This window comes from Cnephaeus nilssonii (assembly GCF_951640355.1).
Source record: "Cnephaeus nilssonii genome assembly, chromosome: 23".
In the NCBI taxonomy this organism is placed as follows: Eukaryota; Metazoa; Chordata; class Mammalia; order Chiroptera; family Vespertilionidae; genus Cnephaeus; species Cnephaeus nilssonii.
This window is the reverse complement of record NC_137094.1, coordinates 17,076,852-17,102,320: the sequence shown is the minus strand read 5'-3', so window position 1 is coordinate 17,102,320 and position 25,469 is coordinate 17,076,852. Positions and strand designations below refer to the sequence as shown.

General features: G+C 44.0%; 1 protein-coding gene across 1 annotated transcript in view; it reads right to left on the bottom strand.

The window, feature by feature from the left end:
* The window catches only part of KMO (kynurenine 3-monooxygenase), a 31,758-nt gene extending 10,876 nt beyond the window's left edge, over nucleotides 1-20,882 (bottom strand). The window contains exons 1-7 of the mRNA XM_079763648.1: nucleotides 20,731-20,882; nucleotides 13,159-13,228; nucleotides 12,391-12,488; nucleotides 10,610-10,699; nucleotides 9,465-9,513; nucleotides 4,170-4,257; nucleotides 2,075-2,240 (exon numbers count right to left, since the gene is read on the bottom strand). Coding sequence (XP_079619774.1) covers nucleotides 2,075-2,240; nucleotides 4,170-4,257; nucleotides 9,465-9,513; nucleotides 10,610-10,699; nucleotides 12,391-12,488; nucleotides 13,159-13,228; nucleotides 20,731-20,784 — 615 coding nt within the window. The 5' untranslated portion in view covers nucleotides 20,785-20,882. The remainder of the gene's footprint in view (nucleotides 1-2,074; nucleotides 2,241-4,169; nucleotides 4,258-9,464; nucleotides 9,514-10,609; nucleotides 10,700-12,390; nucleotides 12,489-13,158; nucleotides 13,229-20,730) is intronic.
* Between the last annotated feature and the right edge of the window lie 4,587 nt (nucleotides 20,883-25,469).

Here is a 25,469-nt window from a genome sequence, read left to right as displayed (position 1 = left end):
CAGACAGATTAAATCAGTACCTTGAAAAATGGATGTTTTATATGCAAATCAAGTATTTAACTATGCTGTTTACTTATCCTTACATAGAAGCCAAGATCCTTCTTCCTTTTGTGGGTATTTTAGTTTTCATAATAAGTCCCTAGATTTACATGCTTATGATAATATAAAATGTACATATCACATATTTGCCTCAGGACACATATGGTTCAACATGGGAACAAGGGAATAAGAAAACTCTTTGGAGAACATTCACTATGATACATCTGACAAGGGGTAAAAATCCAATATTGCTAAGGAGCTTTAAAACTCAACACCAAACACTCCAATTAAAAAGTGAGCAAAGAGCCGAAACCGCTATGGCTCAGTGGATAGAGCATCGGCCTGCGGACTCAAGGGTCCCAGGTTCGATTCCGGTCAAGGGCATGTACCTTGGTTGCGGGCACATCCCCAGTAGGGGGGTGTGCAAGAGGCAGCTGATCGATGTTTCTCTCTCATCGATGTTTCTAACTCTCTATCCCTCTCCCTTCCTCTCTGTAAAAAATCAATAAAATATATTTTTTAAAAAAAAGTGAGCAAAGAAGCTCTAGCCAATTTTGCACAGCGGTTAGAGCAGTGGTTGGCAAACTCATGAGTCAACAGAGCCAAATATCAACAGCACAACGATTGAAATTTCTTTGGAGAGCCACATTTTTTAAACGTAAACTTCTCCTAACACCACTTCAAAATAGACTCGCCCAGACCATGGTATTTTGTGGAAGAGCCACACTCAAGGGGCCAAAGAGCCGCATGTGGCTCGTGAGCCGCGGTTTGCTGACTACTGGTATAGGGGGATAAATGGTGATGGAAGAAGATGACTTTGGGTGGTGAACACAATACAATATATACAGGTAATGTATTATAGAATTGTACCCCTGAGACCCATATTATTTTATTAACCAATGTCACCCCAATAAATTTTAAAAAATAATAAAATAAAAAATAAAAAAAAGAAGTCATGGAAAGAGGGGGGAAAAATGAATATTTTATATGCAAATCAAGTATTCAACTAACACTGTTGACTGATCCTTACTTATAAGCCAGGATCCTCATTCCTTTTTTCGGTGTTTTGGTTTTCCTTAAGAAGTTCCTACATTTCTTTGCTTGTGACAATTCTAGAGGCCCGATGCACGAAATTCGTGCAAGGGGCTCGGCCCTCGCAGCCCCGGCTTCATCCGGAAGGTCGTTGGGCTGTCCGGTCTCATTAGCATATTACGCTTTTATTATTATAGATAAAATATACATATCACATATTTGTCTCAGACCACATACGCTTAACGTGGGAACTCCTTGGGAACCTCTCTGCAGCGCCTTGCTGCTCACCTTATTTAGTAGCTATTGTTGATTTAACCACGAAAACAAGTCCTGTGGATCGCCAGTGCACAGAATCGATTCCCAACCCATTTTTTTTCCTCTCAAGAGAAAATAGAGAAATGATATTATTACGTAAGACAAATTCCCTGTGTGTTTCCAGTTGGGTAGTTGTAATTCCTCTCTTTCTTTACTTAGGAAAGTATATCAAAAGGGAAGGGAGCCGGGCCGACGTGGCTCAGTGGTTGAGCGTCAAGCTATGAACCAGGAGGTCACGGTTTGATTCCTGGTTGGGGCATGGGTGATCATGATCCCCAGTGTGGGGCGTGCAGGAGGCAGCCAATCCATGATTCTCTCTCATCATTGATGTTTCTATCTCTCTCTCTCCCTCTCCCTCTCTCTCTGAAATCAATAAAATGATATACCGTATTTTCTGGCGTATAAGACGACTGGGCATATAGAAGATTTCCCTTGGTTAAAAAGTTGTCTTATATGCCGGAAAATACAGTATTTAAAAAAATTTTTTTTTTCAATAAAGGGAAGGGAGAGACAGGGGATAGTATTAAGGGGATATCTGTACCCCAATTTATTTTTAATGACAAAATACTTGTGTCAAACCTCAAAACTGACCAAGACATGCAACTGAGAACATCTTCTATGCCGATCTGAGGTGGAGTGGGTGTGTGTGGAGCGGGGGAAGGAGGGGATAAGAAAGGGAAGGTCTTACATCGCCATTCCTAGGCGGGATGGTCAGTTCCATGTACCCGTGGGGAATGTACTGCTGACTGTAATCGAAGCGGGGTTTCTTCATGAGGTGACTTCTGACCGTTGAATAGGCTCCATCACATCCTACAACGAGGTCATAGGTGACATCTTTGGGAACTTTGTCAGATCTAAAAAATAAAATGAAACATCTTTAAAAAAAAAAAAAGTTCTGGTGGTTAAAGGCAGCGAGTCAGTGGGCCTACTTCTCACTTTTACAAGCCTGACCTCCAGCTCTGAGTTGATAGCTATGCAATGGAGACGGTAACACGTACCCCTAGGACGGGTTTTCCTCTGAGAAGGAGAATAACGCACAGCTGTACTGAGGGAGGAAGGCACACAGGCCGTGGAAGTGGGCCTGAGAGTTGAGTTCCCGGCATGAAGGGAGAGGATCTTGAAGAGAAGGCAGAGTGTTGCAAGTGGAGGGGACGTATGAGCCACCGCAGGGATGTGAGCAGGGCTTTTCGGGAGCAATACATTTGGCTTGACTAAAGGGTAGCAGGAAAAAAAAAATAGCCTAAGAAACGAATACAGTGTGGGGAGGGGGAAAGGGGAGGAGAGAACCCTATATAATAAAAGTGTGGTATGCAAATGGTCCCCTTCGACCGGGAGGTCATCCGGGAGTTCGACCAGGGGGTGGGGCCGGCCAGGGGAAGGGAGGGAGGCCCTGGCCAGCAGCCGGCAGCCACTAGGGACCCTACCAGTGCATAAATTTCATGCACCAGGCCTCTAGTTTTGAATGTTCAGACACAAGATTTCAATACATTATCCTGGCAAAAGGGGAAAACGGTATTTATGTTCCCACTGGGGAGAGGATGCATGAAGAGTGGTAACTTCAGAAATCACATCGCAGGGGTCGCGTTGAAGTGGAGGCGGAGTGTAGAAGAGAAGGGGAATGGGACCGGGTGAGCGCAGCAGCTGCCTGTGCAGGTATGACAGCCAGGACTGTGGTGTTCAGGAAGAAGAAGACATAGACTCTGAGGCCAGTAGAAAAGTTAGGAGGAAATAGGGAAAGGGGCCCGGCCGGCGTGGCTCAGTGGCTGAGGGTCAACCTATGAACCAGGGGGTCACGGTTCAATTCCCGGTCAGGGCACATGCCAGGGTTGTGAGCTCGATCTCCAGTGTGGGGCGTGCAGGAGGCAGCCGATCCATGATTCTCTCTCATCACTGATGTTTCTATCTCTCTCTCTCTCCCTCTCTCTTCCTCTCTGAAATCAATAAATATATATATATTTTTTAAAAAATAGGGAAAGGGACACATTACAATAATTGTAATTATCTGGGTAATAGCACGGGGATGTCAGGAATGGGACACACTTGGAGAAAAGCAGATGATCAAGGTTTCCGATGTGTTTTGGGGTCATGGCAAGAGCTACCTATGAAGATGGTGTTGGTGTTGGTGTTGGTGTTGGTTTTTGAATCCTCCTCACCCAAGGATATTTTTGCATTGATTTTTAGAGAGAGGGAAAGACAGAGCAAAACATCGAAGTGAGAGAAAGACATCGATGGATTGCCTCCTGCACACGCCTTGACCAGGGCCCAGGCTGGGGAGGAGCCTGCAAGCGAGGTACGTGCCCTTGACCAGAATCGATCCCAGGACCCTTTGGTCCGCACGCCGACGCTCTACCCACTGAGCCACACCGGCTGGGGTGTCCTCTGAAGATGTCTCATGAGAAATTAACACTGATTAGGATTGAATGAAGGACCGAGGAGGAAGGCGCAGGCCTGGGCTAGAGATGTGCGTGAGTTTACAAGTGGTTGTTGCATGGACAGGAAACCCATGACACATCGCAAGAGTGGGGCACGAGGCTTGGAACTTCAGAGGAAATGGAACTTTAGAAGAAACAGAACTAAGGAGAAGCAGGCAAGCAGCATCCAGAAAGGGGTGAGGAGCAGGGTTGTGTAGGGTCATCTGTGTGGTGGACTCCAGAGCCTCGTGGAATCACCCTTTCAGTCACCATTTAACTCTTCCCAAAGAGCCAAAGAGCAAAGCTGACAGATAAAGGCCGCTCGGACCCCTCACAGCTCCCTCCGAAGCCAACAGGCGGGCGGGCGGTTACCCGAGCACCGTGATGGTTCCTTCCTCCGGGTTGCACGTCAACAGCCGGTGGCCAAAGTACACCTTGGCGTTGGGGTAGCTCTCCACCGCTGGGGAGACCGGGGAGAAAGCAGACACCAGTCACGTTCTCATTCTGACGTCCCTTCATCACGGGGAGATGGGGATCATTTCCTGACCACCGTATGGCAGAGTGATTTATTCTTATCCACGTCGACATGGTTAAAGTGGTCATTTTACTTGGTGAAGGTTCCAGGGTGATTTGATAGTAACAGTCATGAATAAAAATCAACTACTGCCCTGACTGGTGTGGCTCAGTGGATAGAGCGTCGGCCTACGGACTGAAGGACTGAAGGGTCCCGGGTTCGATTCCGGTCAAGGGCATGTACCTTGGTTGCGGGCACATCCCCAGTAGGGCGTGTGCAGGAGGCAGCTGATCGATATTTCTAACTCTCTCTCCCTCTCCCTTCCTCTCTGTAAAAAAATCAATAAAATGTATTTTTTTAAATAAAAAAATAATAAAAATCAACTACTCTCATCTCAAAAAGGAAGGAAGGAAGGAAGGAAAGAAGTAAAGAAGGAAGGAAGGAAGGAAGGAAGGAAGGAAGGAAGGAAGGAAGGAAGGAAGGAAGGAAGAAAAAGAAAGAAAAGATCCAACTAACTCCATTATGCAAATTCTCACATTGCTAAGATTATCGTTGTCCTGGAAAGAAAATGGTCATTACATATTTTAAAAAGTTGCCAGTAGTTAAAGGCTTTCTTTGTGATTGAAAATACTCAGCCAAATTCTTTCTCATACTAGGCCAGCTGTGAGCCCTCTAGACTTCTAATTCAAGTTGTAACAAGTGTGGATTGCTGATACGAATGCTTTTTATCATCACACGCTGAAACCCCCAGGGGCGGGGAAGAATTAAAATATTTGAAATGCCAGGTGATTTTAGTGCTGGTGTTTTGTTTTGTTTTTTCTTCTCCTGCTAGTCATCTCTGGAATTTAGCCATTTTCATTTTCTGAACTATTAATCATGTTCTTGTCATAGTCGTAAACTATGTTTTTTACCCTTATGAATTCTCAAGGATAGGGAAGCTATCATTACAGGCTATTTATTGGTTTTAAAGCTACCCAATCAGGATGTAGGGATTCGTTCCAAACTATTCATCTTATAAATGGAGTAAGGAACGTGCCTGAGACCACAGGAAGCCAAAAGTCAGGGAATCGAGGCCAGAGCTTCTGACTTTCAACTCGGTATTCCCGTCTCTACTTCCTTCCTTTTTGTCTCAGATTTTGGATTCTTTTGTTCCATTTTTAAGAAATGTAGTTTTATTTATTTCAGAGAGGAAGGGAGAAGGAGAGAGAGAGAGAGAAACATCAATGATGAGAGAGCATCATGGATCGGCTGCCTCCTGCACGCCCCACACTGGGGATTCAGCCCCAAACCCGGGCATGTTGCCCTGACCTGGAATGGAACTGTGACCCCCTGGTTCACAGGTTGATGCTCAACCACTGGGCCACACCGGCCGGGCTCTTCTGTTTCATTTTTGAGATTGATTTGGGGTTTGAAGACTGAAAGATTCTTGAACGTGGGATTGGGAGTTTTAGAATATTGAAGTCTGAGTGACCTTAAACCACAGACTTATTTACATATAAGAAATCTCTTGGCAAATAAATGTGGAGAAATCAGCATTTACCTGAATCACTAAGGCTAACTTTTACTAGTATTGTGTTTTCTTTGATTACAAAATCCGCATTATTAGCCGGTACACCTAGTATATTTTATTGACTTCAGAAAGGAAGGGAGAGAGAGAAACATCAAGAATGAGAGAGAATATTGTTGAAGTCACCTGTTTCCTTTTAGGTTTTTAATAGGATTAACAATGACACGTGTGACTGGCATTTGGGGGAGACATCTTGAACAGCACTGCCCTAGAGCCGTGGTCGGCAAACTGCGGCTCGCGAGCCACATGCAGCTCTTTGGCCCCTGGAGTGTGGCTCTTCCACAGAATACCACGGCCTGGGCGAGTCTAATTTGAAGAAGTGGCGTTAGAAGAAGTTTAAGTTTAAAAAATGTGGCTCTCCAAAGAAATGTCAATCGTCGTGCTGTTGATATTTGGCTCTGTTGACTAAGGAGTTTGCCGATCACTGCCCTAGAGGATCTACAATGTAGGCTTGTAGAATAAAGGCCCTGAGAAGTGCTGTAAGATTACAAGGAAGACTTAAAACTTGCTTGAGGCAGGACTCATCCAATTCCCTTGGCCCTGCGTCCTTTTCCTGTGTGTCTGGCTTAGCAATTACTACCGTGCCCGGAGGAGTGAATCATGACGGAATCGCTCACGAAAGGCTGATGCAGGAAAATGCGGGAGCTGGGATGTCTCAGCGGGAAGGCCGCTCCGTCAGGAGGAGATGAGCATTTACAGCGGACTCGCCGTGGAGAGTGGGGAGCTCAGACATTGGCCTTGCCTCAAGGACCAAAGCACTTCCCAGTCCAAAGCAAGTGTAGGGGCCAGGAGGCCCCGCCTTCATCTTACTAACGGATTGATAGCATGCGTTTATTTATTTATGTTTTTTTTTAATTTTTTAAAAAATATATTTTATTGATTTTTTACAGAGAGGAAGGGAGAGGGATAGAGAGTTAGAAACATCGATGAGAGAGAAACATCGATCAGCTGCCTCCTGCACACCCCCTACTGGGGATGTGCCCGCAACCAAGGTACATGCCCTTGACCGGAATCGAACCTGGGACCCTTCAGTCCGCAGGCCGACGCTCTATCCACTGAACCAAACCGGTTAGGGCTTATATTTTATTTTTTATTGATTCCAGAGAGAAAGTGGGAGAGAGAGAGAGAGAGAGAGAGAGAGAGAGAGAGAGAAACACCAGTGATGAGAGAGAATCATGGATCAGCTGCTTCCCGCACGCCCCCTACTGGAGATGTGCCCGCAACCCTGGCGGCATGTGCCCTTGACCGGAATCGAACCTGGGACCCTTCAGTCCGCAGGCCGACGCTCTGTCCACTGAGCCACACCAGCTGGGACGTGTTTATAGCATGTATGAGCTCGCATGCATATGTCAGTGGCACGCAGTGAGGGGCGCATCTGACCTGGGCACCGAGGCTGGGTCTTCCCTCCCCGTGTGAGCGCCTGGGCGTTAGCAGATGCTCCATATACAACATTGGAGGCGGTGACAGTAGTAGTTAAAAGCATGGACTTTGGAATCAGCAGACTCCGGTTCAAATCCCCATTCTGCCACTGATTAACAGTGCTACCTGTTGCCCCGTGGGGCCCTCTAAGCCTCCTTCCCATCTGTGCAACTGAGATAAAGGTAATTCCCTCCTCACCCGCTTGTGGAGCGGGTTATACAAATGGAGGCATATAAAGCACTCACTCTAGTGCCTGGTGCCTCAATGCCCGGTTGCTATGATTTTCATCTTAATTACATTCAAAGGGCACTATACCAGTAAAGAGATTGTCTTAGGTGGCCAGTACTACATTTTCTTAAGATCAACATGAATCTATCTAGCCACTCAGCCCCACCCTACCCTTCTGCCCATCCGGAAGACAATCTTACAAATGTATGTAAAGAAATTGAATTAAGAATACTAAGCCCTAACCCAGCCGGCGTGGCCCAGTGGTTGAGTGTCGACCTATGAACCAGGAGGTCATGGTTTGATTCCGTGGTCAGGGCACATGCCCAGGTTGTGGGCTCAGTGGTCAGGGCACATGCCCAGGTTGTGGGCTCGATCCCCAGTGTGGGGCGTGCAGGAGGCAGCCGATCCATGATTCTCTCTCATCACTGATGTTTCTATCTCTCTCTCTCTCCCTCTCCCTTTCTGAGATTAAAAAAAATAATAATACTAAGCTTTGTTTGTTTGTTTCTCTTTTTTCTAAACCTTATTTCTTAAGTCCCTGGTGAATTAACTAGAAGCACTTTCTCCATCACTCCTCCCGGTTTAATTCAGTTCCATTCAAAAGGCACATAGCAAACTGACTTTGGGTAGGGAACTGTGAGGGGATCACAGATAAATCGCATGCAACCTCTGCTCTCCAAAGAGCAGAGACTGCTGGTCTGTGTCAAGATGGACAGACTGCCCTAACTGGTTTGGCTCAGTGGATAGAGCGTCGGCCTGCGGACTGAAGGGTCCCAGGTTCGATTCCGGTCAAGGGCATGTACCTTGGTTGCGGGCACATCCCCAGTGGGGGGCGTGCAGGAGGCAGCTGATCGATGTTTCTCTCTCATCGATGTTTCTAACTCTCTCTCCCTTTCCCTTCCTCTCTGTAAAAAATCAATAAAAATATATTAAAAAAAAAAAAAGGTGGATGGACTTAGCGGATGGGAGGCATACTTCAGGGCCATGCTTAGCAGGGAGTGGGTCTGTTTAGCACGAATGCTGAAGAGGACAAAAAACTACTGTGATGAGGGATGTGGTGGGATTGATTAGCCACGCTACAGATTAAGTGACCAATCAGGTTTTTGTTCCATTAATGTGTGGGCTTCTTAGTTACTCCAATTAGAAACCTCGGGGTTATATTTTACTCCTTCCTCTTTCTCAACCTCCCACGCCCTCCATCTATTGGGTCTCCTACAAATACCTTGAATCTGCTTCCTGCCCCCCAACCCTGTTGCTATAGCTTGAGTCCAGGGCCTCGCTCTTTGCACACAAGCATCACCCCAAATCTCTGAAGCCCTCTATTAGCCTCCACACTGCTGCTTTTTAAAAAATATTTTTTTATTGATTTCAGACAGAAAGGGAGAGGGAGAAAGAGATAGAAACACCAGTGATGAGAGAGAATCATGGATCGGCTGCCTCCTGCACGCCCCCTACTAGGGATTGAGCCCACAATCCAGGCATGTGCCCTTGACTGGAATCGAACCCGGGACCCTTCAGTCTACAAGCCGATGCTCTATTCACTGAGCCACACCGGCTAGGGCCACACTACTGCTTTTTGTTTTTCTGAAATGCGGATCTAACTGTGTCACTTTGCAAACCATCCCAGCATATCTGTTGTTCCACGAGACTGTGCATTATTCATCGGGGATAGCACTCATTCATTCCAGTGCCCAGAAGACAATAGGAATTCAGTCCACGTTGAAAAAATAATCTTCATTTAAGATGATTGAAAAGGTGAAAGAGAGATGTCGGAGATGTTTCACTACTACTTTTCAAGAAGGGCGTGGTATTGTACATAGTCCTGCTCTTAATAACTCACAAAAATAAATGGTAAACAAGTCCCAATAAACCATGTGACAAGATTCGTCTCATGTGCTCTATTCAAAATGACAACTGGTAAATAAAGCATTGGACTTACCAGTTAACAGATCCTTGTTTAGATTTGTTCTGCTTATAGAAAGAATATACTGCAAGAAAAATACAGTAGATATTGTTTGTTTCTGGGCGATGGGCACATATAATTCTATGTTACTCACTCAGAAATAGGACAAATTTATTATTTAGCAGAAAGTTGCATGCTCTGTTTTAAGATCATGTAGCCAAGTAGCCTTTTTAAAGAAAACAATAAGCACTTTAACCAAATACATATAATAAGACGCTTAAGTTTAAACTTAGGCTTTTGCAGAGTTGGATGCTATAAAAACCAAACCCATCTCTTGTGGGAAAAGATTATTTTCACTAAGATAGCTTTAACAACAAATCGTAAATGTCATGCGTTTGTCTCAGGTCTCCAAGTTGAGCTGTTCAGAAAAACTTACAAAGACAACACCACAAGAATAAATGTACTGTTTCCCAAAAAGTAAAATGGGAAACACACATTTCACATTGAAATGAAGTTGTTTGAGTTGTTTGTGGATTTGAGTATAGAGTCTTTGTCATTTTTATTATTTATTTTTTTAAAAAATATATTTTTATTGATTTCAGAGAGAAAGGGAGAGAGAGATGGAAACATCAATGATGAGAGAGAATAGGTTTCCCATTTTACTTTATTATGCCACGTGGTTTCCCATTTTGTACAAGATTAAATTACATTTTTACTTCTTACTCTGAAGGCCTTCATTTCAATGTGAAATGTGTGTGTGGGGGGGGGGGGGAGGGTGGTCGTGGCCAGAAGGGAGTTGGTAGGAGTGGATCACCTGCCTGGGACACAAGTTGGTTATTTGTGACTTTGTAGGACAATTCAATGGGATTAACTGTTCTGTGAGGTATGGCAGGCATAGTACATAGGGCTCAGCATACTTTTAGGGCTACATGAAATGTTTTAATTTCATTTATTTTTAAAAAATATATTTTTATTGATTTCAGAGAGAAAGGGAGAGGGAGAGAGAGAGAGAGAAACATCAATGATGAGAGAGAATCCTTGATAGGCACACCCCACACTGGGGATGGAGCCCACAACCTGGGCATGTGCCCTGACTGGGAATCGAACCGTGATCTCCTGGTTCGTAGGTCATCAACGTTAGACTCAGCTATAACCAGCAAGTATCTCTAGCGTCAACCTACCTGCGACTTTGTCCCATAGGGAATTGCAGACTTTTTTCCTGAAAAGGAGTGAATCATTCTTGCTCTCATGGGAATCCCTTGAGATACAATCTAAAACAAAACCAGAAATACCCATCTCAATTTCTGTAACATGGCATTATGTAAAAAAAAGATCAATATCAATTTTAAAGTGTGATTTATAAATATTTTCAAAAACATTTAAAAAATAATGTCAAGGACAATGGAAGCACAGTATGGGGAAAACTTAATGAAAACGGTGTTCCTGCAAATATTAGTGTTTGCCTATTTTTTTTTTTGAACCGTTAGATTTTGGAATTGACTTAAAGTGTGTTGGGTCCAAATCAAATATTATACTTGAGGGGAGTGTTTTACTGTCAGAGAGGGTAAATGATTTTTCTCATGGTCTCTAAAGAGCAATCCATGGGCCTCAAAAACCCAGGACTCCTGAAACCCAGGGCAGTGTTTTCCTACACTCAGACCTCAGAAAACTGTAGAAATGGAGCTGGAACTCATATTGACTCATGCTATCATTTTGAAGCCCATGGTCAACAAAAGTCCTATCAAGAAAAATATATCATTTCTGTCCACATTTTCCAGCTGCACGGCAGACAGAAGTTCAGCTACATTGCGGCCAGGTAAGGAGAATCCACTACAGGCCCTCGATCCTTATCCAAAACCACAAGGCCCATTGGTTTCAGAATTCAGAAACTTTCCAATTTTTGAGAGGTAGTTGAGTGCCTATGTGGATATCACATAGCTCCCCGCAGAGTTGGAGGCACCACCTATAATCAAACAAAATATCTCTGTAATAAAAGTCACACTAAGCCCTAACCGGTGTGGCTCAGTGGATAGAGCGTCGGCCTGCGGACTGAAAGGTCCCAGGTTCGATTCCGGTCAAGGGCATGTACCTTGGTTGCGGGCACATCCCCAGTAGGGGGTGTGCAGGAGGCAGCTGATCGATGTTTCTCTCTCATCGATGTTTCTAACTCTCTGTCCCTCTCCCTTCCTCTCTGTAAAAAAATCAATAAAATATATATATTTTTTAAAAAGTCACACTAAGTGAGAAAAAAAATAAGGCCATAAAAAGCCTCCCATCAGGTCAAATTTTTCTGCTGAATGGGTGATGAAAAACTTTCTATTTTCAGAGTTTTCTGGAGTAGAGAATTGTGGGTAAGAGATCACGGACCTGTATAGTCAAAAGAATGGGCCCCGCCTTCACAGCTCAGTAGTTGAGTGTTGACTTATGAACCAGGACAGGAGGTCATGGTTCGATTCCCGGTCAGGGCCCATGCCCGGGTTGTGAGCTCCATCCCCAGTAGCGGGTGTGCAGGAGGCAGCCAATCCATGATTCTCTCTCATCATGGATGTTTCTATCTCTCTCTCCCTCTCCCTTCCTCTCTGAAATCAATAAAAATGTATTGTAAAAAACACATATATTTTTTTAAATAAAAGAATGGAGTTGGCCTGCTCCTCGCATCCTAATGCCATCTCAGATCCCGCTTTCTGGGGGCAGAACTCTCCCATCCTGTTGAGAGCCCAGGTGGGGTTGCAGCCTCCCCCTGCCCCAGGTCGTGGGTCATGCTCTGGATCCCAGGTGCCTCAAGCCTCACTTGATCACCCTCTTGCCCAAACTCAGAAGCTTGAAAACCTCTGTTGACTGAGTCTGCGCGCAGAGGTTCTTGCCATTCAATAGCGCTCCGAACCGGGATGAAATAAAACCGTGCAGTTGTTGCAAAACAGCCGGTGCTGTCTTCTCTAAGGGAAACGCATTAACGAGGTACCTGGTCTTCCAGGCCAATGGCTTTCAAGGCTTGTCGTCCTCTATGAGAAAGGGCCAAGTTAATGCTTCTCCCACGCGCCAACTGAGCCACTCGGATATCTAGGACATTGCAAGCAGACTCCACGTTACACACGTCTCCTTCCCCCCCCCTTTTTAAATACTTTTTATTTATTTTTATTGATAATTAAATAAACACTCTATCCACTGAGCACACTAGCTAGGGCCCACACTTACACACGTCTCTTTCCCCCCCCCCCTTTTAAATACTTTTTATTTATTTTTATTGATAATTAAATAAACACTCTATCCACTGAGCACAATAGCTAGGGCCCACACATCTCTTTATATCCTTGGACAAGATGGACATGTAACACCTGAGCGACTGGTGCAGCCAGCCCCAAATTACAAGACCTTGTTAACTCTTAGAGAAAATGCTAATAATAGTACATTTGTATTCATTGAATTTAGACAGTTGACATTTTAAAAATTCTAACAGTTCCCCTTTAAAAAAAAGAAATCTTTTAAAATCTGCTCAGCCGGCGTGGCTCAGTGGTTGAGCATCGACCCATGAATCTGTTCGATTCCCTGTCAGACCCCAGTGTGGGTCGTGCAGGAGGCAGCCGATCCGTGATTCTCTCTCATCATTGATGTTTCTATCCCCCTCTCCCTTCCTCTCTGAAATCAATAAAAATATATTCAAAATGTGTATATATATCTTTTAAAATCGAAAGAGAAAGAGATCACATCTCAGCTTTCAGAATTGTCTTACCTTCCCTAGCTTCGTACACATCAACTTGGAAATTCCTCTTTGCAAGGAAGCATGCATTTAACGATCCAACCTAGGAACCAAAGCAAGTTTCTGTTTTCACATTTGTATCTGATTCCACCAGCAGAGAGAGTTTTTACTGTCGTGTGTCGCTTGGTTATCACACCAATTTACTTAGTCACTACTAGAAGGCACCATTTGCAACAATAATGGGATAATTCAAGATTAAATGCTATAATTTTAGAGAGAGGTTTCCTTTTACTTTTTATAGTGAGGTATAGCTTTTATACAAAGATCATAAAACACGTATACAGTTTACAGAAGAATTCGAAAGCAAACACACACATAACCATCATTCTGGTAAATAAGTAGAACATTGCCACCTGGCTGGCGTGGCTCAGGGGTCGAGTGTTGACTTTTCATTCCTGGTCAGGGCAACATGCCTGGGTTGTGGGCTTTATCCCTAGTGTGGAGGGCGGGCGGGGGGGGGGGGGCATGCAGGAGGCAGCCGCTCAATGATTCTCTCTCCCTCTCCCTTCCTCTCTGAAATAAAAAGTATATATATTTTTTAAAAAGTCGAACATTGCTGCTCTCCTAAAGCTGCCCCCACCTCCCCCTCAGTTATGATCCCCAGCCTTTCACCAAAAGGAAAACCTGCTGATTTTTTGTGATAATCCATCCTTGCTTCTTTATCGTTTTTACCGCTTAGGTATGTATCTCTAGGCCCGTGGTCAGCATACCTCGGCCCTCGAGCCACATGCGGCTCTTTGGCCCCTTGAGTGTGGCTCTTCCACAAAATACCACAGCCTGGGCGAGTCTGTTTTGAAGAAGTGGCGTTAGAAGAAGTTTAAGTTTAAAAAATGTGGCTCTCCAAAGAAATGTCAATCGTTGTGCTGTTGATATTTGGCTGTGTTGACTGATGAGTTTGCCGACCACTGCTCTAGGCAATTTGGGTTGATTTTGCTTGTTTTTGAATCACGTAATTAAAATCACGTGTATTTTTTTTTTTTTGCATCTTGCTTCTTTAACACAACAATATGCTTATAAGATTCATCCATTGCACGGGTGTCTTTTTTTTTGTTATTACTGTATGAGTCATCATTGCATGACATCTCACAGATGACTTAGCTGTTCTACTGTTGAAGGACATTTGAGCGTTTCCTGGTTGGGGACTATTATTAACAACTAGAGGCCCGATGCACGAAGATTCGTGCAAGAATAGGCCTTCCTTCCCCAGGCTGCCGGCACTGGCTTCCCTCCGGCACCCAGGACCCGGGCTGCTTCGCTCGGGCCACCACCGCCACCCACCGGGGATGTGCTCTGAGCCTCGCTGTGGCCGATGGGTGCAGGCCCCCACCCCTGTGTGTGTGTCCGCTGATGTGGGGGCGTGCTCCGAGCTGCGCTGGTGGTGACTGTTAAGGCTTAGAGCCGGTTGCGACTGTAAAGGCGTCCCGGACAAATTTGCATATTACCTCTTTATAGATATAGATATAGATATAGATGCTGTGAAGAACATTCTTGTACATAAATCCTAGTCCGCATGTGCATGCTTTTTCTCTAGAGTTTTATACTCAGAAGTGGAATCTCTTGTCCAAAGGTTGACGTGTCTTCACCTTTATTATGCCACGTGGTTTCCCATTTTGTACTAATTTGTTTTCCAACCAGCAGCTTCTGAGAGTTCATTTTTGCTGGCGCTTGGTGTTCTCAGACTTTCAAGCACTCCCATTGGAGGGGCAGAGGGGAGGAGTGTGTTTTAATTCGTGCATGACTGATTAACTAGAGGGGGAACGCCCTCTCCCGTATTGATTGACTACTTGCAGCTCCTCGTTTGTCAAGTGCCTGTAAAGTCTCTTGCCTATTTTCTATTGGGTTGCATGTCTTTTTATTTTCCTTCTATTGATCCTTTGAGTTGTTTGTGGATTTGAGTATAGAGTCTTTGTCATTTTTATTATTTATTTTAAAAAAATATTTTTATTGATTTCAGAGAGAAAGGGAGAGAGAGATGGAAACATCAATGATGAGAGAGAATCATGGATCGGCTGCCTCCTGTACGGCCCCTACTGGGGATCGAGCCTGCAACCCGGGCATGTGCCCTTCACTGGAATCGAACCTGGAACCCTTCAGTCCACAGGCTGATGCTCTATCCACTGAGCCAAACCGGCTAGGGCTCTTTGTCATTTTTAAATGTTGCCAATATCTTCTTCTGTGGCTTGCTTTTGATTTATTTACTTTTAATATATTTTTATTGATTTCAGAGAGAGGAAGAGAGAGGGAGAGACAGACAGAAACATCAATGATGAGAAGGAATCATTGATCAGCTACCTCCTGCATGCCCTCCACTGGGGATCGAGCCCAGAACCCGGGCCTGTGCCCTTGACCTGAATCAAACCTGGGACCCTCCAGTCTGCAGGCCGGTGCTCTATCCACTGAGCCAAACCGGTTAGGGCCAGCCTCTCTTCTTGATCTCTTTTTTTGAGCTCACGCATAGGAATGTCTCATTAACGCAGCTTCTTGCATGTCTCAACGCACCTCAGAATCAACAGGTTCAAACTGAAACATGGGATCCTCGGCCCCATCTTGCCAATTCTCTGCGGTGTTCCTTATGTCAGTGTGTGGTCGCCCACCCATCGCGTTGCTCAAACCAGAAACCTAAGAGCCCTCCCTGGCACCTCTCTTCCCCCTCCTTCTCCATGTTGAATCCATCCCAAGTTCTGCCAGTCCTGTCCCATCACGTTTCTCCATCCACCCATCTCTTTCCCCACTCACCCTCCTGCTTCTGTTACCTCAACCCTTACGCTTGACTGCTGCCCAGTTTTCTGTCTAGTCTATCAGCATTCACCTGGCCCTCTGCCGATCGGTTCTCCACCAACAGCCACTTGGAGCGATGGTGAAATCGCTCATTTGCACTAACTCTTCTGCCAACAGGAAAAGAAAAACACAGAGAGATGAGCCTGGCATTGGGAGCCATGCCTGGGGGCGTCTACTGTGTGCAGGGCAGCCTGAGGATTTCAGCAGAATTCTGTTGGACTCCTGAAGCTCTAGGGACAATATGTGGGCTTCGGGACACCCACCTGACTTCCTGCTTAGGAGGATTTACTAAACCTCCAGGCTTTGGGTCAGGACTCTCAATAGATACATCTCAGGAGAAGGGTACACTGGAAAGAGATCACTGATCAATGATCAAAGATCAATGATCAAAGGGACTAAGCCTATCTAAGAAAGTCCTCTCTAGTCCTGTAATCACATTCATCTGGGCTTGCTGGTAAACAGAGCCACCTCGTAGAGGCAAACATACTCCCCTCTACAGACAAATGACATCACCTTAAGCCTCACAGTTCCTTAATAATTTGCATATATATTATTCCTCACCCAAGGATATGTTTGCTTTTTATTGATTTGGGGAGAGAGAGGAAGGGAGAGAGAGAGAAAGAGAAACATCAATGTGAGAGAGAAATATCGATCATTTGCCTCCCATAGGTATCCTCATTGGGGATTGAACTCACAACCGAGGTATGTACCCTGACCAGGAATCAAACCCGCAGCCCTCTGGTGTACAAACAGGACAGTACTCTAACCAACTGAGCTACCGGGCCAGGGCCTTCATATATATTTTAAAATATATTCTTAATAATTTCATACTGCATGATTCTCTTATAAAGACAACTAAAACTAATCCACAATATATGCATATACATAATTTTAGAAGTGTATATATATATATGAATAATCTGTGTATATATGCTACACATAAAACTTTTAAATACATATATATTCAAGGGAATGATAAACACAGGATTCAGGGCAATACTTATAACAGGTGAGAGAGAAGCACGGAGGTGGATATAAGTCTGTCAATATTGTAATTCTCATGCTGAGTTCAAAGGTTACAGCTTCTGTTTATTATTGTTAATCAACAAACAAGCAAAAAAAAAAGTAAATAAAAATGTCTTCTCCAAGATGAGTCATAATAATGTGTCCGGAAATAAAGATTATGATAACTCCAGTTTTGTGTAACTGAGGTTCAAGTAAAACTAAAAGAAAAAAAAGGGTAGATGTTACAGGTGTTCGACTAGAAGGATTCGTAATAGGGCTGATAAACTGCATTTTACACTCTAACTTTATTTCCTCTGCTCGCTTTCTGTAAAACGTGCTTAATCAGGAACAACGGTCAGTCCTTTTTTAGTTGTTACACTGAGGAAAAAAACAAAACAAACCAACAACAAGAGTGAAACTACTAAGATATGAAGATATAAATGGAAAGGAAAATGTGTGTACACCACTCGGAACCCACCACAAACTCTCGTTGAAAGCACAGCTGGTTCCTGAGAATAAATAGGGAAGAAGGTGTTGAGAGACGTGAAGACTTTGGGGGGAGGGGTTAATCTCTGAGGAGATTCCTTGGTTACTTAATGATGGATTTACCCAATTTCCTGTTCTTCCATTTTTCCCATTTTCTTTTTCTGTCTCTCCCTACTTCCTGCTTTACAGGTCATGCGCTTTGGCCCCACCCTGCCCATGGATGCTATCGAGGCCTAAGTTACCAATCAAAACCACTTGAGCCCTAACCGGTTTGGCTCAGTGGATAGAGCGTCGGCCTGCGGACTGAAGGGTCCCAGGTTTGATTCCAGTCAAGGGCATGTACCTTGGTTGTGGGCACATCCCCAGTAGGGGGTGTGCAGGAGGCAGCTGATCGATGTTTCTAACTCTATTCCTCTCCCTTCCTTTCTGTAAAAAATCAATAAGATAATATGTCTTTTTTATAAGTTTGGAAACTTTTTTTTAAATGAAATGATGAGGTATGCTCCCCAGGTGCTCAGCTGGTGTGCTTTGATATAAGAGGATTTGCTAAATTCCTGCTGATTCCCACGGGACCTCTCCAGCAATGATTGGTCATGTGGGTAATGATCGTGAGGAAACCGTAGCTTTAAGTTTATAAATGCCGACCCTAAAGGGAAGGGGAATCGAGATTATTACAGTTTTATGCACTTTATACCTCTTTATTATAATGTGTTAGAAGTCAACCTGATAATGTCATGTCAAACATGTGTCAACTTGTCAGCTACTTTGGACTTCAGGAAGCATATAAAACTCTTCCTTAGAATCAGTCTGAGTTGGTCACCACATGACTTTTGAAAAGCCTGGTTATACCTCCTATTCATGGAATTATAGTTTGGCCTCAAGAATGTGATCCTTGTGTCCTGACGGGTTTGGCTCAGTGGATAGAGTGTCGGCCTGCGGACTGAAAGGTCCCAGGTTCGATTCCAGTCAAGGGCAGGTACCTTGGTTTCCGGCACATCCCCAGTAGGAGATGTGTAGGAGGCAGCTGATCAATGTTTCTCTCTCATCGATGTTTCTAACTCTCTATCACTCTCCCTTCCTCTCTGTAAAAAATCAATAAAAATAATAAAAAAGAATGTGATCTTTGGCCCTAGCCAGTTTGGCTCAGTGGATAGAGCGTCAGCCTGCGGGCTGAAGGGTCTCAGGTTCGATTCTGGTCAAGGGCATGTACCTTGGTGGCGGGCACATCCCCAGTGGGGGGTGTGCAGGAGGCAGCTGATCGATGTTTCTCTCTCATCAATGTTTCTAACTCTCTATCCCTCTCCCTTCCTCTCTGTAAAAAAATCAATAAAATATATTTTTTAAAAAAACCTTCTATGGGGAATGAACTATGCAAATCAATAATTTTAATAGAAGGCACTTGTGATAAAGGCAAACACAGCCCTGTGGGCATTGGCAGGAGGGAATAGAGCTTTAAGGTGATCCTCCTGCTTCTGGAGGTAATACCATTGCAGGGGAAGGAGTCAGGGAGCTGCATTTCACACGAGGAGGAAAAATCAATACAGTGACTTTTCTAAATGTTCAGATTAACCTTCTTGAAGCATTGTCTTAACATCTTTTTAAACAAATATTTTTTGTTGATTTCAGAGAGGAAGGGAGAGGGAGAGAGAGAGAGAAACTTCAATCATGAGAGAGAATCATGGATCAGCTGCCTCCTGCATGCTCCCCCCTGCCCCCACTGGGGATCGAGCCCCCAACCCAGGCATGTGCCCTGACCAAGAACCGAACCGGTGACCTCTTGGTTCCTGGGTTGATGCTCAACCACTGAGCCACACTGGCGGGACTGTTTCCATGTCTTTTGTAGTGCTCTCACTGACATTATTTATTTCACCACTGAATCCCCAGTATCTAAAACAATGCTGGCACATAGCAGGCGCTTAGTAAGATTTTGTTTAATACAAGAATTCTCGTTTTATGCAAAGCTTTGATAGGAAAGAATTGAACCAAAGCCCAGTATGAAGAAATGACAATATGCACCTGTCACATGCATTGACCAACGCGGCATGTAATAGTGTTCCTTAGCATTTTGAAATGTAGAGTCAGCAATGTTAGAGGAACTGTCCTAGTATTTTGGGGAAAAGACAATGAGGAAGGCAGAACTAAAGGCTAACATTAGCATAGACCATAGAAACACACGTGTGTAGTATTAAATATACTGCCTAGAACAGTGTCTGGGACAGACTCGGCCCTCGATAGATTTTCATTGAGCAAATAGATAAATGAATGAATATCTGTGAGCTAACTGCCTACAAATGGTGAGCCCAAAGGTGAAAAAAAAAATTGTTAAATTTTAACTAATGGGGATATTCTGTTGAGAGGTGGGGGGCGGGCGGGAATAGAGTTTGCTTGAGGCAGTCCTAGGTTAAATAGAACTGGCTCTGTATGATGATGATGGATACAGAGACCCCTCCTACATCTGGCTGCATGTGGGGCACGTCCCCACCAGGCCACCCCACCTGCTCAGTGAGGGGGTGAGCACTCCAGTGCGGAGGAGCGCCATTAGATCAGCCAAGAAAGTCAGGCTCCAAACAAGTATCATCCCCAATGACTCAAATAGCTAGCGGACGCCCAACGTGACAATTCGGCACTAGCTTCATATTTCTTGACACTTCTGCTTATTAGACAGTATATTAACCAGAGTGAGGCAAATGTTTTCATTAAAATATATTTACAGTAATATATACACTGAGTGGCAAGATGATGATGATCTCTGAACGCATAATCATCTGGACACTCAGGGTATATCCTATAGAATAAAAGGCTAATATGCAAATTGTCCCCTCGACCAGGAGTTCGACCAGCAGGCAGGCCGGCCAACCGCCCATGTCCCCTCCCCCTGGCCAGGCTGGCTGGCCCCCACCCATGCACGAATTCATGCACCGGGCCTCTAATATATATATATACTGAGTGGCCAGATTATTATGCGTTCAGAGATCATCATAATCGGGCATAAATCAACTCAATTATCTTTCTTTTCTGTGTGTGTGTGTATTTTTTTACGCTAAAACAAAATGACAAGGAAAAACAGACACCTTTGCATTTAATGGAAATAAAATACCTCCCCCTAGAAGAACGCAAGTTCACACTAACACCACCCTCAAGATCTATGTATGTAAACATCAGAAGAGTCTTCAGGAGAAAAGGAACCATTTGTACAAGGGATTAAGAAGAGTCATTACGAGTCACGATCGTTCATGGACCACCACCAGCAGGAGGAATACAGAAATAGATGCCTACCAGACCACCACCAATGACAGCTACTTTTTTCCGTTGAGTGCCCCAGGAGTCCATGGCTGCTGAAGTGCTCTCCGCGATCACCGATCACCGATCACCGATCACCCGTGGCTCCTGTGTCAGAGGACACCCTGTCTCCCACACACAGATTTCTCCTGTCTTTATACTGCCCGGAGCCCAGCCAAGGCTATGGTGTTTGAGCAGGCCTGGGAGGTAACATTTAACCCCTTCGTAGTCCAAAGCACAGTCAACTCTGCTTCAAGGAAAAAAAAAAAGAAACTACATGACGTGAACCAAGATTTGAAAATCCAGGCAAGCAGAGACACGCCCTGTCTGAAGGGCAGACACAGAAATGTTTGAGCCACAGCCTTAGGGCTTTTCTTCTTCTTTTTCTACCGCATGCATTTTCTTACTTTCTCACTTCCATTTTCCATTCATAATTAACCATGAATGAATCACCCCTCGTCTGAAGTCCCCAGGCGTCTTCAACTTCTCTGAGAGGGTGAGATGGTATGATTCCATCATCCGATCATGAATTGTTTTTTTGCCTTTAAGAGCCACATTTCAGGAATTTCATCTAAAGGCTCCTCACAGGTGGTCTTTAACAGACTCTACCTGGGCAAATGTTTTGCCTACTCTTGATCTCCTCCCAGCAAGATTTTCAACTGTGTGCGTGACCATCCTTCCTTTTTATTTTTTGCGTGGGACGCTAGAAACTTTAGAATCTAATTTGTGCATTATCACTAGAGGCGATGATTCATAATATGCTGCTTGTAAACTCCTTCCTGGCTTTATATCATATTACCTCTCCACTTCTTTGCCTTCTTTCGTGTTATTTTACATATACATATTTAACATGATGTGGTGTTAAATAAAGCAAGAACAGAAAAGATGACTGTCAGGTCCAGCCTGATGGTTGAACCGGGCTGAGGTAGGGAGGTGGGATTTGAGAAAAGAAAGAATAAGAGAAACAACAGCAAGAGAAACAACAGCGGGATCAGGAGGTCCAAGAACTCTTGAGAAGTTCTGGCGACTTTTATTAGCAGTACAGTGCTTTTTATACATAAGACACTAAGCAGGGAATCCATCACAAGGAAAACATTCTTTGTTTCTCTAAAATCACTACTGGAGGGATAAGTTGAAGGACAGGTCTCTTGTTACAATAAATCTCACTAGTTGGATACATATTTCTTGGCAAGCCATGAAAGTAGCTCTTCTCCTACTGATAGCAGTCACATAAACAAACCCTGGGAAAGCTCTGTAGGCAGGGGCTGCTCTCGTTATACTGATGAGTTGCCATCCAAACAGGCCTGGGAAATCTGTGTGGGTAGGTTGCCAGCCTTGCTAGCCCCTACAGGTGCAAGGACCGTGTCAGCTTACAACCCGCTCCCCACAGATGACGCCTCTTCACTTCCCAGGGAGAGCCAGGAGAATCCAGAATGGTCTCCCGCCCTGGTTAAGAGCGAGAGTTGAATATCGTTCAATAGTGGCCCCTTGTGGATGAGTATAGAGCTGTTAGAAGATTTTATGTTGGGTATTTCATTGATTCATCCACAAGGTATAAAATTCAAAGACACAAAAGGGTACACAGTGAAGAGTGTTTCTTTTTTATATATATATTTTATTGATTTTTTACAGAGAGGAAGAGAGAGGATAGAGAGTTAGAAACATCAATCAGCTGCCTCCTGCACACTGCCCACTGGGGATGTGCCCACAACCAAGGTACATGCCCTTGACCGGAATCGAACCTGGGACCCTTGAGTCCACAGGCCAACACTCTATCCACTGAGCCAAACCGGTCAGGGATGAAGAGTCATTCTTAAAAACCTGTCCTTGGGCCACCTGTTTTTCCTGCCCATGGAAAACCACTATTTGGGTGTTGGTTACCCTAGTCTTCTACAAGCATCGCTCTCTCTCTCCCTCTCCCTCGACACAGGGAATTTCTAGTTTTTGCACGTTTGTCCTATGTCTCATTGTCACTTTAATTTGCATTCTTTGTTAATAAAGTTGAGCACCTTTCACCTGTTTATTCCCAACTTGCTTTTCTTCTTTTGTATACGAGTGCTTATATTTCTTTGAATAGTCTCACTTTTTAAAAACGCCATTGAATACGAGTTTTATTCTTTATATATGTTGCAAATATATTACATTCTTGTAAGGACATAAGTTTTATTCATATATGTGTTGCCTTTTTGCTTTCTTAGTGATGTCTTTACATGGAAAGATTTTCTTAATTTTAACATATTTGAATTTACCCAGTTTTTCCTTTGTGACTAGTGCTTTTTTGATCATTTTATAAGTTTTTATAATCATGAGATCATAAAGATATTCTTCCATGTTGTCTTCTAAAAGATTTATAACTTACTTTTAATTTTTAGGTCTATAATCAACAAGGAGTTAATTTTTATGCATGCTGTGACATAGCCCAAATTTTATTTTATTTTCCAAGTGAATACCCAATTTTCCCCAAACTTCTGAATAAAAAGACTTTCTTTTTCCCAAGACTGCCTTTAACATAGGTCCAATGTTTATATATTTATGGGTCTGATTCTAGGTTTCTGTTTTATTTCATCTATTCTACACTTGCCTATACCAGCGCCAATTCCATGGCCAAATTACTTTGGCTATAAAATAACCCTTGGTTGTTTGAGCAATTCCGCCTGCCAAAATATATTTTTATTGATTTCAGAGAGGAAGGGAGAGGGAGACAGAGAGAGAAACATCAATGATGAGAGAGAATCGCTGGTCGGCTGCCTCCTGCACGCCCCCTACTGGGGATCGAACCCACACGCCAGGTGTGTGCCCTGATAGGGAATTAAACTGTGACCTCCTGGTTCATGGGTCAATGCTCAACCACTGAGCCACACCGGATAGGCCTCCAAGAATGGTTTTTGCCTTGAAGTTTAATTGTCTGATATCAATATTACCTTTCTATATTAAGCTAGCATTGATATATTATGTCATTTTCAACCATTTGATGTCCACTGTCTTGTACCCTTATTTTTAAAAGAGTATTTTTTAAAATATATTTTATTGATTTTTTACAGAGAAGAAGGGAGAGGGATAGAGAGTTAGAAACATCGATGAGAGAGAAATAGCGATCAGCTGCCTCCTGCACACCCCCTACTGGGGATGTGCTCACAACCAAGGTACATGTCCTTGACCGGAATCGAACCTGGGACCCTTCAGTCCCCAGGCCGAAGCTCTATCCACGGAGCCAAACCAGTTAGGGCCAGGTGAGTATTTTAAAAGTCAACAGGAGCATCCTTTAGAGTGCGCTTTGCTTTCCAGGAGACACTGCGTACTTCCCCTTCTCTCTACCTGGATTTATAAATGTAACACGTCAGCGTGTGTGGCGGAGGTGAATGAGCACAGTATTTGCTCGGTAGTGTTCGTCATTCTCATGCTGCTGACGTGGACAGCGTGTGGTCTCACTGTGCTCGATGGGCTCACTTGCTCAATCAGTGTCTGTCATCTCACCAGGCCCTTCCCGCCGGCAGCTCTCTGCCTGCAGAGTCTCCTCTCTCTGCTCTCAGCATTTAGGTCTCAAATACAACATCCTCAGTCTGATCACTCTATCCAAAAAGTGCCATCTGCCCAGCTGGCGTGGCTCAGTGGTTGCGAATCAACCTATGAACCAGGAGTTCACGGTTTGATTTCCAGGTCAGGGCACATGCTGGGGTTGCAGGCTTGATCCTCAGTAGGGGGCGTGGAGCAGGCAGCCAATCAGTGGTTTTCTTTCATCACTGATGTTTCTATCTCTCTCTCTCTCCCGCTCCTTTCCTCTCTGAAATCAATAAAAAAATATTTTTAAAAAACCATTCTGATAAAAGTCTATAAAAAAAGATGCTATCCCATCATTCTCTAAATTGGTTCCTGTTTATTTCTTTTTATTGCGTTTACCATTATATGAAATTTACTGTTGTTATGAAACCTGGTTTATTTACTTACTTATTTGAAGAGCAAATAAATATTAGCGGACGTGAAGGGGAGAAAAGTAGATGGACACCCGATATAATTTTGAGGTAGAATAGCCAGGCATTGTTGGAGAATTGGGCATAGTGTGTGCAGGTGTTGGGGAGTAGGGGCAGAATTCAGGAATCAAAGACCCTCCCCCTGGGTTTCTAGCTTAAGTAACTGGTGGTACCACATACTGCATGTGAAATAATGGTATGGAGGTGGTAATTGAGATTTATTCTTTGGGATATATTAAGTTTGAGATACGAGTTTTGAGTTAGGTAATTAAAATATAGCCCTAACCGATTTGGCTCAATGGATAGAGCGTCGGCCTGCGGACTGAAGGGTCCCAGGTTCTACTCCGGTCAAGGGCATGTACCTTCGTTGCGGGCACATCCCAGTAGGGGGTGTGCAAGAGGCAGCTGATTGATGTTTCTCTCTCATCGATGTTTCTAACTCTCTATCCCTCTCCCTTCCTCTCTGTAAAAAATTAATAAAATATATTTAATAAAAATAAAATATAAATATTCAATATATAGTTGGATATATAAATTTGGAACATAGAGGAGAAGTCAGGGCTGGAAAAATAAGTTTGAAGTCATCAACATAGAAATGGTATTGAAAACTGTGAATGGCTCTAGCTGGTTTTGCTCAGTGGATAGAGCATCGGCCTGTAGACTGAAAGGTCCCAGGTTTGATTCCAGTCAAAGGCACATGCCCAGGTTGTGGGCTCAATCCCCAGTAAGGGGTGTTCAGGAGGCAGCAGATCAATGATTCTCTCTCAT